Genomic DNA, 12,500 nt, shown 5'->3' with positions numbered 1-12,500 from the left:
AGCCACACCAGCCAAGCTCAGCCCATTTTTTTTTTTATTGCTGCCGTCCCCTTCAGTCTAAACCATCTTAACCAGACACTAACGCGCGTCAGCACGCCTGCCCACCAGCGCATTCACATTCACGTTAACCATCGCAGGCTGTTAAATAGCCTCAGCCCTCTCACTCTGCATTGCACCTCAGTGCTACTGTACAACCACACCAGCCAAGCCAAGCCTGCTATGGTCCGTAATAGCCCCAGGCCTACTGTAACTCGGCGCACAGCACACTAGCACCCGAAGCTCTGCTGGCTGCTGTCCGTACGCTAGCTCATCGGTCATTTGTATTCTTGGAGGTCGTTCCTTACCTATTGCTACTGTCGCCTTCAGTCTAAACCAGGGGTGGGGAACCTATGTCTCGATGGCCATTTATGGCCCTTTAGGCCGTCTCATCCGGCCCCCGACATAATTTTAATGTTACGGAGTGTCATATGAAATATGACATGTTTTGTAAAGAAATGCTAGAAAGGACATTTGCAAATTGCAATACAATTAAGTAAGTTGTATTTTCAGGGGACCTAGTGGAGGTGGGGTCTGCTGTAAAGGTGGCTGCCTTTTTGTGAGTGCTGATTTTTCTTCCTTAAGTTGATACACTTTATCGCGGACCCAAGGACTTCCGTTTTTTCCAAGAAGTTGAGCGCGTCCTTTGCCAAAACTTGATGCCTTCAATATAGGCCTAAAGTGCAGGGGGGAATCCTGGTCTCTGTTAATAGTACAGCCCTTGAGGGACTTTATAAAATTTGATGAGGCCCCTCGAATCAAAAAGGTTTCCCACTCCTGGTCTAAACCATGTCAACCAGACTCTAATGGGTGTCAGCACACCCGCCACATTCACCATTACCATCACAGCCCAGCCCAGCTCTGCTCAGTCCTGTTTAGCATTTCTCTTAAAGCCACAGCCACAGCCCTAACTCAACGCACCGTACACTAACACGCTCGGCTACCGACCGAGCCCCAGATTCCCGGCCTTCCATACTCTTGGAAGTACAATAAGAAGGCTCATCAAGTCTATCTGGATCCTACTCACCCTCTTCACGGTGCTTTCCAGATGCTGCCATCTGGACGTAGACTGAAAATTCCAATGGCTAGGAAGAATGGCTACAAGCGGTCATTTGTACCATCAGCTGTGGCTATTCTTAACAAAGAACTGGTTATAATAACAGAGAGCAGATCCTCAATAGTATTTTAGCAGTGGTATTTTATTAATTTTAAAATTTTATACAGTAACACAGTGCTTCGTAATACAGCATAGGAAGCTCTGTGCGCTGCTCTAGCAGTAAGTAATATGGTAAAATTGAATAGTCTCTTAATTTTAATTGAGTAATGAGATTTAATTTTATTCCACAGGTTTTATCTATCTATCTTTTATCTACACACACATATATATATATATTTATTCTTTATTGTGTTGACTGTGATGTGTGTTTGTCTTGTGTGTCCTTGTGCGTCCTTATGCCACCACCAAAGCAAAATCTCAATTTTATGTAAGTTTAATGGACAATAAAGAAGTCTAAGTCTAAGATAAGTTCCTTTTGCCTGCTGCCCATTTCTATTGCTGCAGTCACCTTCAGTCTATACCGTGTTAATAACCAGACACTAATGCGTGTCAGCACGCCCGCCCACCACGCCACACCACACCACCCCACCCTACACCACACCACCCCACACCACACCACACCACACCACACCACACCACACCACACCACACCACACCACACCACACCACACCACACCACACCACACCACACCACACCACACCACACCACACCACCTCCACACCACACCACACCACACCACACCACACCACACCACACCACACCACACCACACCACACCACACCACACCACACCACACCACACCACACCACACCCCACCCCACCCCACTCCACCCCACCACACATCGGACATCCCTTTCACATTCTTGCTCATCATCCTTCCCCTATTGCCCATTTTTGCTGTGGCTGTTGCCTTCAGTCTAAACTAGTGTTATTCGACGGGGGCTCTACTCAATTGCAAATGGGGGGCAATTGTCAATTATCTTCCTTTTTTTACTAAGGAGGGTGTTGGCAGGCTTATGATGAGGTCAAGGGGGTGTTGGCAGGCTTATGAGGACGTCAAGGAGGAATTTGTTTTTTTTAAAAAGGTTGAGAACCACCGGTATGTGGGGTGAGGTGGACTGTGGATGAGATGTGTATGCGGGCCAGAGGGCTGGTGGGTGAGAGGGTCAGTGGAGAGATGGGGTGGGGGGTTACAGTATGTGTGCTGTGGAGGGGTGAGTGAGAGTTTTGGTGACCGGGTGGGGGGGAGGGGTTATGTGTGCAGTGGAGGGGTGGGTGAGAGTTTTGGTGACCGGGTGGGGGGGGGTATGGGGTTATGTGGCTGAAGCGAGAGGAGTGAGTTGGGGAGGCAGTGTGTGTTGATGGCCCCTCTGAGCAGTGATGGAGTGAGGTGAGGGGAGGATTAAGTGGCCCCCACAAAGATGGATGAGGACTGTGAGTGCGTGCGTGCGTGCGTGCGTGCGTGCGTGCGTGCGTGCGTGCGTGCGTGCGTGCGTGCACGGACATGCATATATGCGTGGAGAGAGAAAGAAAGAGAGAGAGAGAAAGGTGTTTTGTGATGTTTTCGCTTTCTTTTTCTCTCAATACATCTCAGTCTGCATCTTTCACTCTCTTTCTGGCTTCTTTGTTTTTTTGCAATCCACATTTCCCTTTGGCTCCTTCTTCTCTGTTTTTTATTGTTATTTTTTATATTTCCTCAAATCGGCTTTTGCTGTCTCAATTGCCTTTCTTTTTTTCCTTTTTCTCTGCCTGTCCTGCACTCTCTTTTCCTTGTCTTGTCTTTCATGTTGTGTTATCTCTCCCCCCACCCCTCTCTCGCACTCGCTTTCTTGCTCTCTCTCTATTGTGCAGATTATTTGGTGATGCCAACAACATGTGAAACTAGGCACATTGGAGACTAGAGCCTAGGCCTATAATTTAGACATAGCCTATTCATTTGATTGTGTTACGTAAACTCAAAAGTGTCAGTACAGAATCAAACAGGACGCTGAAAATTTCCTGAAATATTGGAGCCAGTAACCCTTCGTGTCTGGTGGATATTGTGCAGAGGTGTGTGCGCGCGCACAACTAATTTCTCTCCCATCTTTTTGCTCATCAAGCCCCCGATCTCCAAAAAGACAGGGACACTCAGGATAACTGAGGATATGAACTCCCCCCCCCCCCCCCACCCGGTCACCACTTCACAAGGTCAATAGCAGGTTCCCCAATTGTGAAAGAAGTGCTCTCAACACCACAGTGGTCAAACTAGGGCTGCACGATTATGGAAAAAATCATAATCACGATTATTTTGGTCAAAATCGTAATCACGATTATTAATCACGATTATTGAATTTCGCTGATTTTTTTGAAAATTATAACAAGATGAAATATAACCAACAATGAATTATATTTGGGATGAGCAAAATAAAATGAATTGTAATAATTATGTAAAGGCAACAGCATGAAACTTAGGTGGACAGATTTCTGGCCAGAAACACCAGCCTGTCAATATGTTCTGGTTTCAAGGACGCTCTTAAAAGGTAGGTCACTATTGCCACAATTAAATCACGATTAAAATTTCGACTTCGATTTCAATAATTTATCACGATTTTCGATTATTTTCGATTAATTGTGCAGCCCTAGGTCAAACCCTAGATCTAGGCTCTAGTCTACTGCCTCCGCTTTTAGGGGAACAATTCAAGCAAAAAGCACGTTTTTTAGCGTCATGTCTTATTTATTTATTTGTGTGATTTAGGGTACATGGATTTTTTTTTAATTTTAGTGATGGCAACAAAAGTGTAGCCATTCATCAAGGATGAATCGAATGAAGAATAATTCTCGCTTGTCCTATTTTTTTAACCCTTTGTGTCCTGGAGCGAAATATACACTGCATTCAGGTTCTTGAGATTTGAGCTGTTTTATTGAAACTGTGGGTAAGTTAGAGCTAAATTAACACATTTTAGCGCAACATGAAGGTTCTAGCTTTTAAATGCAACTTATTTCATGTTTTTATGTGCTTCGGAGGCTGAGATATTTAGGTTTTAATAGGGAGAGGGCATCTTTTCCCAAAAAAGGCTTAGGCTAAAACGGGTTAAGCCATGTTAGTGTCAAGAGGGTGCTGGTGAGCTGAGTGCTACATCCTTCAAAGGTCATATCACACGTGCTGTTATACTGACTTGAGGACCTGCTGACTGAACTTGGCACACATTTCTGCTCTATTTTTTGTCAGGGTTGAAAATACAGCTGTCGAGAAAAAAAAGAGATTATTTCGGGTCCTTGGTGTGGGTTGTTTTTTTGTTTTGTTCTGTATGTTTATCACACACATTGTGTTATGAAGACCTTCAGTAATCGATCCTTGATGTTTGGTTGGATTGCTCTCTGAAAATATCCAGCGCGTTTTCCTGCCACTCGTAATCAGAAGGGTTTTGAGACTTCAATGAAGCAATCTGGACTCGCTTTGTGCTCTTGTGTGTACATCCATACGTCGTTGTAATATGACTTGCCAATGTGTGTAAAATTGTAATGTGTTGGCCAGTATATTGGCTGACTGATGTATTGGGCTACCAATAAGTTCAACTCTTGATCCCGATGGAACTTGAGGAAATGGTGACTTCCTGCTCTTGGGGAGTGTAGTGGCGCGGCACGCTAAGGCCTTGTATGCCCCAGGGGTATCTACTGTAGGTTTGAGTCCGACCTTGATCATGTCCCAATCCTACCCCCTCTCTCCCCCCTTTCCTGTGTCTTCTCTTCACTATCCTATCCCAATAAAGGCTAAAATGAACAAAAACAAGTATTTAAAAAACAGACTCTGCTCTTCTTTTGTGTCTACAGCTTCGTCACCTGGGTAACGACGAGGTGCACATCGTGTGGTCGGAGCACTCTCGGGACTACCGGCGCGGCATCATCCCCACCGAGTTTGGAGACGTGCTCATCGTCATCTACCCCATGAAGAACCACATGTACAGCATCCAGATCATCAAGAAGCCAGAGGTGATGCCACGTGTGTGTCTCTGTGTGTGTGTCTGTGATGTTTGTGTGTGTGTGTGTGTGTGTGTGTGTGTGTGTGTGTGTGTGTGTGTGTCTGTGTGTGTGTGTGTCTCTGTGTGTGTGTGTGTGTCTGTGTGTGTCTGTGTGTGTGTGTGTGTCTGTGTGTGTGTGTGTGATGTGTGATGTGTGATGTGTGAACCACATGTACAGCATCCAGATCATCAAGAAGCCAGAGGTGTCTATTTGTCTGTCTTTGGGGTACATGGCTGGTGGAAGGTGGGCTGATGAGAATCTGGGATGAGGAGCTAGTGCATTTCAATACAATGCCCCCTCAACCTGGAATGAACTTCAGAAACAGCCAGGACTAGACGTCTTCATTCCATTGTCTGATTTTAAGTCCCGTATTGCGGACACCTTGCAGTATCAGTGTGAGTGTTTTTGAGGTTTTGTGGTTGAAGGGAGAAAAAAAAAAAACGTACTGTATTGAACAAATTCAGCTTAGCATGTTCATCTTGTAAGTGTCTGCTTTGGTCTATGCTTCTTGTTATGTCCTTGTGTATTTTATTGATGAGCTCTGTTTGTCTTGCTTGCATGTTTTTGTTATGTCCTACATATTTCTATATGGTGGTCCACAACTCCTTGACTGGTGACCCGTAGTACTACAACAATGATTAAGATGTTGGTTTGTCTAGCTCGAGTTGCTTAAACCAGAGTTACTGTGCATTCTCGTGGCAGGGCAAGCGCAGCCAATCAGAGAGAGGGTATGATCTGACATTTCAGTTTCACTAAAGTGACAGGACAAACCAAACAAATTCATCAATCCCAAATGATCCTACATTAATATGTGAGCGTTAATTTGACTGACAACGTTCCTCGGAAGGAGTGGAAGAATTATGGAATGTGTCCTGCGCCTTCATGCGGCGGAATGATCCTAGCCTATGATTCTAATAGCAGATTTGAGATGTAGAGTAAATTGCTATGCCAGCATACCCTGGCTCAAACATATCCACCTTTAGTAGCATGGGTTACTCGAGAAGTCACTCTACACTCTCGAAGTAACCAGTAACCCTGCTTAGTAGTATAGACCCCAGAGCACCCTAGCACTACATACCATTACTACTACTCTACATCAAGGGTTTTTTTCCATCACCAGCCAAATGCACACTAATGAAAAGTGGTTAGAAAATGTGTCTCTTCTACCAGCAAAACTGAATGTTCACCAGCATTAGGCTGGTTAGCAGGTCTTAATTTGGAGCCCAGAATATATTTGTAATGTGCGTATTTGTGAATAAATGAATAAGTCCACTGTCCGAGTGCCCTAACACTATATCCGTAGGGTGTGTGACACAAATGCTGAGTGTTTATGTGTGTGTTTGCCTATGTATGAACACAATTGTCCCCTGCTGTCCGAGGAGTGGCCCCTAAGTCCTCCACTTCCTGCTCAGTTATGTCCCCGGCACGCGTAATCTGATTCTCGGCATTCTCAGAATTAAATTCCGGCATGGAGATGGATCTTGCCGTGCGCCAGTGACCACAGCCCGTCCGTCCCGGGCCAAGGCTGTACATGTATTGTAGTCTGAGGAAATGCAGAAAGATGGGCTAGATAAGGAGAGAGCGAGAGAGAGAGAGAGAAAGAGAGAAAGATAGAAAGAGAGAGCGAGAGAGAGAGACCAAAGACCAGGCCTGGCTTTTATGAAAGTCAATAAGTAGCACAGCCCTGTTCATCATTGCCGCTGGTCTTATCCCTCTGTTTTGTTTCAGGGAGTTTACCTCTGTTTTATTATTTGTTTATTTTATTTATTTATTTTTTATTTTTCTCCACACCCCTCACTCCAGGGCATAAAGGCCCCGCTGGACTCTGGACTGTGTCGCCCATTTGGAAACACTCAAAAGGAATGTCCTGGACTAAAATGCCAGCCCCTTTGTGAATCATGTTTCAAAGCCACCGTCATTGATTAGATTGTGCTGTTATGATGAGCAGCAGTAAATCTTAAACAGAGCCATAATGCACCATCAATGGCTTTTTGGCTTGATTGGATTTGTCAATGCACATTCAGTAGGATTTTGTTCCTAATGTCTGTTGTTGTGGCTGTCATTGTTTTGTGGCTCAGTCATAGAGTGCAGAACTTCTCATGTGATTTTGTTTTAGTTGGTAAGGGTGGAGTCGTTTAGTGTTAAGGGGAAATTCTCCATTTTCGTGTTTTGAGATCAGAATAGGGATGCAAAACAATGGAAAAATGAAGAGATATTGTAGAAGAGTTATTGGTACAGGTTGCCTTCCTCTACAGTGTTTGAAAAGAGGATGGCTGGTTGGATAGATGGATGGATGTATGGATGGATGGATCTATCTAAAGGAGCTGGGAAATTTCACACAACATGGAGACATCACAACAAAGACTGAGAACAATCTAAACTTAATAAAGCAATGCAATATGCTATGTAATAAACAATATGCTAACATTTTATTTTGTGGTGTCCTTTTATGTATCTGCAAATATCGACATGTAATATACCTGTAGTGTACATGTCTAACATAATGCCACAGTGCAGCAAGTACATAATGTTACCTGTTGTGACATCATAACAGGGTCCACTGTACCTCATTAATGCACCAGGGACAGTAAAATAATGTGTAACTGGGGAGTGTAAACCACAGTATGAATGCATATTAAACATGCCATCTGTTGTTGTTGTAATGTTGTAGGTGCCGTTCTTTGGTCCGCTGTTTGACGGGGCCATAGTGGACAGTAAGATCCTGCCGACAGTGGTCAGAGCCACCGCCATCAACGCCAGCCGCGCACTCAAGTCTCTCATCCCCCTCTACCAGAACTTGTATCCTCACACACCACACACACACACACACACACACACACACACACACACACACACACCCACCCTCACAACCCATGTATGCACACTCATTCGTGTACACATCAATAATCTAATCTTTTGTCTTCTATGGACAACTTCTCTCCTCTGCACAAGAAGTCGGTGAGTTTTGATGAAATGTGTGTTCACATGTGTATTCATCTGTCTTTCTGAATCACAAGAGTCTATATTGGACTGATTTAGTATGAGATGGGTGGTCAGCTATGGCATCGCACACACGGGTCTCGGAATACAGAGATGACCGCTCTCGGTATATGAGAGAAATATAAACATGTGGTCCGTCTGAGCATTGAGATGTGTGCATCCATGCATGTTGGTCCGTTCCTATGTGTGAGATGAGAGGAGAGAGACGAGACGAGAAGAGATGAAATAAGATGAGATGAGATGTGATGAAGTGAAATGAGATAAGAAATGACTCTCCTGAGCCACCGTCCGAGCGGAGCGGAGCATCCGTTTGCCAGTCCGCCTCACGGTCATCAAGTGTTGGCACATACAACACTATCGATGGATTCCCGCCACCTCTGTGTGGCTATAGGCCCTGGAGGCAAAGTATGTGCAGTATCACTTCTTCGCCTGTTTGCTTTCCCTCACTCGCGCGCTCTCTCTCTCTCTCTCTGTCTCTGTCTCTCTCTCTCTCTCTCTCTCTCTCTCTCTCTCTCTCTCTCTCTCCCTCTCTCTCTCTCTCTCTCTCTCTCTCTCTCTCTCTCTCTCTCTCTCTCTGCCCTTACTCGCACTTCCCTCGGTCAGTCAGCTGGTGCTCATTCTCTCTCTCTCTCTCTCTCTCTCTGTATCTATCTCTCCGTTCGATACTTATTGACGTCTTACTCTTTCGCTCGGAATGAAAGAGAGCGGGGCTTGTGCTTGTGCATCGCTGGCGTGCAGGTGATGGAATCGCTCTGATCACCTGCAGAACACACACACACACACACACACACACACACACACACACACACACACACACACACACACACACACACACACGCAATCACCCCCTAAAAGCTCTTGCTACACAGCCATTTGCTTTGAAAATAGTTCCGTGGTTATGTGGGTTTTCTTTCTCCGTGACTTTTTTCTCTCTGTCTCCTTCGCTCATTGCCCACTTTTGACCAACAACACTTCTCTGCCTCTAAACCTCCAGCACGTACACACACACACACACACACACACAAACACACACACACACACACACACACACACACACACACACACACACACACACACACACACACACACACACACAGCATCCCTCCCTCCCTCTCCTCATCCTTTCCTCTCTCTTTCCCTCTCTGCCCCCCTCTCTCCATCTCTCTCCCTCTCTCTCTCTTCCTCCATCTCCCCCTCCCTCTTTCTCTCTATCCCCTTCTCCTTGTGCCTTCCTCCCCCTCTCTCCTCATCCTTCCTCCCCGTCTCTCTCTCCTTCTCCTCACTCCTCCCTCTCTCTCCCTCTCTCCCTCCCTCCTCTTCTCTCCCTCCCTCTCCTCATCCTTTCCTCTCTCTTCCCCTCTCTGCCCCCTCTCTCCATCTCCCCCTCCCTCCTTCTCTCTCTCTCGCTCCCCTTCTCCTCATGCCTTCCTCCCCCTCTCTCCTCATCCTTTAGTCTCTCTCTCCTTCTCCTCACCCCTCCCTCTCTCCCCCTCTCCCTCTCCTTCCCTCTCTCCCTCCCTCTCCTCTCCTCATCCCTTGCTCTTGCGTCGTGTCTGCAGTTATCCGGCGAGCGACAGGCCAAACAGGAGGTGTGTAATTAAGACATTTGCTGCTGTCAAGATAATATGAAGGCTTGCGCTCGCCGGGTGGGTAAGTCAGGTACACACACACACACACACACACACACACACACACACACACACACACACACACACACACACACACACACACACACACACACACACACACACACACACACACACACACACACACACACACACACACACACAGTCTTACAAGATCCTCTCTGTAAAAAAAAAAGAAAAAACAGCTATTCACCACATATGCACACAAAATTGAGTACGTGTGTCACATAGATAAAGTATATTCACTAGATTTGTAGACAATAAAAACTGACCACACACCGCAACTTGTGCTACACTTGTGTAGTAGACATGTATGATTACTACACTTTTGTGCAAGTGAGAGTTTAGGGGAACGACACCACAAACAGACACATGAGCACACATGCGCTTGCATACAGGCGTATAATAGCAAACGTGTGTGTTCAAGAAGCGAAAATGTGTCGTTTTTCAGCTATAGTTATTCTATAGGAGACATGACATAAATGAGGGTTTTATTCACCGATCTCTCTCTCCCTGGTCATTTCAGTCTAATCACCTCTATTCTGTCCATTTTAACTAGATAACAAGCCTTGAAGGGCCTCTCACACTTATTTATTTATTTCCCCGTAATGACACTCGTATTATGGCCACTCGTGTGTAACAAAGAGGGCCCTACACCACCACCGCCACCGTGTGTGCTCACGCACGCACGCACGCACGCACGCACGCACGCACGGTCTAAGCCCCCCCACCCCCCTCCACACACTCACACTTCACGCTCTTTCACAGTACTCTAGTCCATAACCTCTGTTTTAAAGCTGCCCCCTCTTTTTTCTCTCTCACCCCCCCACCCCCCCCTCCCTCTCACCACCCCTCCCTTTTCAAAAGAAGCGAGATGCTGACAGCCTGAAAACAAAGCGAGGCGACACAGAGAGAGAGCAGGATAACGAGGGGTTGGGGTGGAGGGGTTGGAGTTGAGTAGAATAGTTGCAGAGCGAGGGAGTGGGGCTGAAAGACTGAAGGGGGAAAAAATGGAAGGAGTGTGTGTGCGTGTGTGCCTGCGTTTTCCAAGCTGCCCTCCTCTGCCATGTGCTGTTTCGTGCTTGCGAGTAGAGCGATGGAGCTGAGATAGTTGGGGTCCATCTTGAGTCTCTCTCTCTCTCTCTCTCTCTCTCTCTCTCTCTCTCTCTCTCTCTCCATCCCTCGCTCCCTCCCTCTCGCCTTCAGCAATCTGGTCCATCTGTGTGTCTGCGGCGGGGCTCGATACTGGACTGGGCTATTGATTGGCGTGAGTAGCGCAGGTCGATAGGCCTGACAGCCAGAATTACAGTAATCTGTCATTATCGACGGATGTCTCTCCAAAACCCATTCTGTCTCTCCAGCCCTCCCTCTCCCTCTTTCTCTCTCTCTCTCTCATGCTGTCTCTCATTTTCTCCTTTCTTCCCTCCATCTTTCCGCCTCTACTTGTGTGTGTGTGCGTCTGTGTGTGTCATTGTCATTGTCATGTTTGCTCTCTCTCTCTCTCTCTCTCTCTCTCTCGCTCTCTCTCTCGCTCTCTCTCTCTCTCTCTCTCTCTCTCTCTCTCTCTCTCTCCCCATTCTCCGCTCTCTCTCTATTTTTTCCGTTTTCTTTTCTTTTCCCTCCCTCTTCTTTTCTCTGGCCTGTCCAGCCTCTTCCTCTCTTGACACACTTGGTTCTCCAGCTTGTCACCATTTCTTGACTCTCCACCCTCCCTGCCTGTCTGTCTGTCTCCACCCTCCCTGTCTGCCTGTCTGTCTGTCTGTCTGTCTGTCTGTCTGTCTGTCTGTCTGTCTGTCTGTCTGTCTCTCTGTCTGTCTGTCTGTCGGTCGGTCTCCCCCCTCCCTGTCTGTCTCTCTCTTTGCTCTACTGGCCTCCCTGCAGCAATCTCCAGTCTCCATTCCAATGCAGTCAGTCAGTAAGACTGAACGTTCACACAGACACAGTGACACTCTGTGGGCTACAGTGCTCTAGAAGTTAGTTAAAATTATGGTCAGACTTATCTCCAGTTGTGGCTGTTGATAAGGTCTGCCAAAGATTCCAAGGCACACTGCTGGTGAAGTTAAAACGCCTTTAATTAATTAATTAATTTAATTAATTAATTAATAAAGAAACTTTATTTCCTTGAGCCAAAGAGCACCTGCTAAAGAGAAAAAAGTGAAGCAGCACTCCTCCATGATCAACATTCCCCAGTCAACAGCTGTTTTTTTTAGCATATGCTCTAGTACAGTGTTTCTCAAACTTTTTCAGACCGAGGACCACTTTGTCCCCCCAAAAATGATCAGGGACCACCTGTCAACTGAATTGGCAGTTGATGGGTGCTAATTTGACACTGCTAATTTTGATGCAGATCACTTACTTTTTATTCACATCATAAGCCTGTCTTATTGAGTTGAAAACATGAAAATGTTACAAATGTAGCCTACTGCTAGCTTATCTTGGAAAAGTAGAAATCCCCTCGCGGACCACCCGAGCTCTATCGCGGACCACTAGTGGTCCCCGGACCACACTTTGAGAATCACTGCTCTAGAAGTTAGTTCTACCATCAGCAGTCTGTCCTGCACACCTGTTGATGTTGATGAGTCACAACTGAGCTATCTGTCTGAAGCCATCCAGCTTTATGAGCTTTATACATGTTGATGGTCGTCATGGTACTTTTTATATTCATTAAAAAGACAATGGGTTCCACTGGCACTGCATGTGAACACAGCTGAACAAATACAGACTACATTTTCCCCCATTGAGTCCCAGGTTCGAATCCTGC

At 46.1% G+C, this 12,500-nt stretch overlaps 1 protein-coding gene across 1 annotated transcript in view; it reads left to right on the top strand.

The window, feature by feature from the left end:
* The window catches only part of ralgapa1 (Ral GTPase activating protein catalytic subunit alpha 1), a 171,500-nt gene that overhangs the window by 128,921 nt on the left and 30,079 nt on the right, over positions 1–12,500 (top strand). Inside the window, exons 39-40 of the mRNA XM_063183617.1 lie at positions 4,905–5,063; positions 7,765–7,892. Coding sequence (XP_063039687.1) covers positions 4,905–5,063; positions 7,765–7,892 — 287 coding nt within the window. The remainder of the gene's footprint in view (positions 1–4,904; positions 5,064–7,764; positions 7,893–12,500) is intronic.

The sequence above is a fragment of the Engraulis encrasicolus genome, chromosome 19 (assembly GCF_034702125.1).
Source record: "Engraulis encrasicolus isolate BLACKSEA-1 chromosome 19, IST_EnEncr_1.0, whole genome shotgun sequence".
Lineage (NCBI taxonomy): Eukaryota > Metazoa > Chordata > Actinopteri > Clupeiformes > Engraulidae > Engraulis > Engraulis encrasicolus.
Note: the sequence above shows the minus strand (reverse complement) of the source record. Positions and strands in the feature narration are given on the sequence as shown.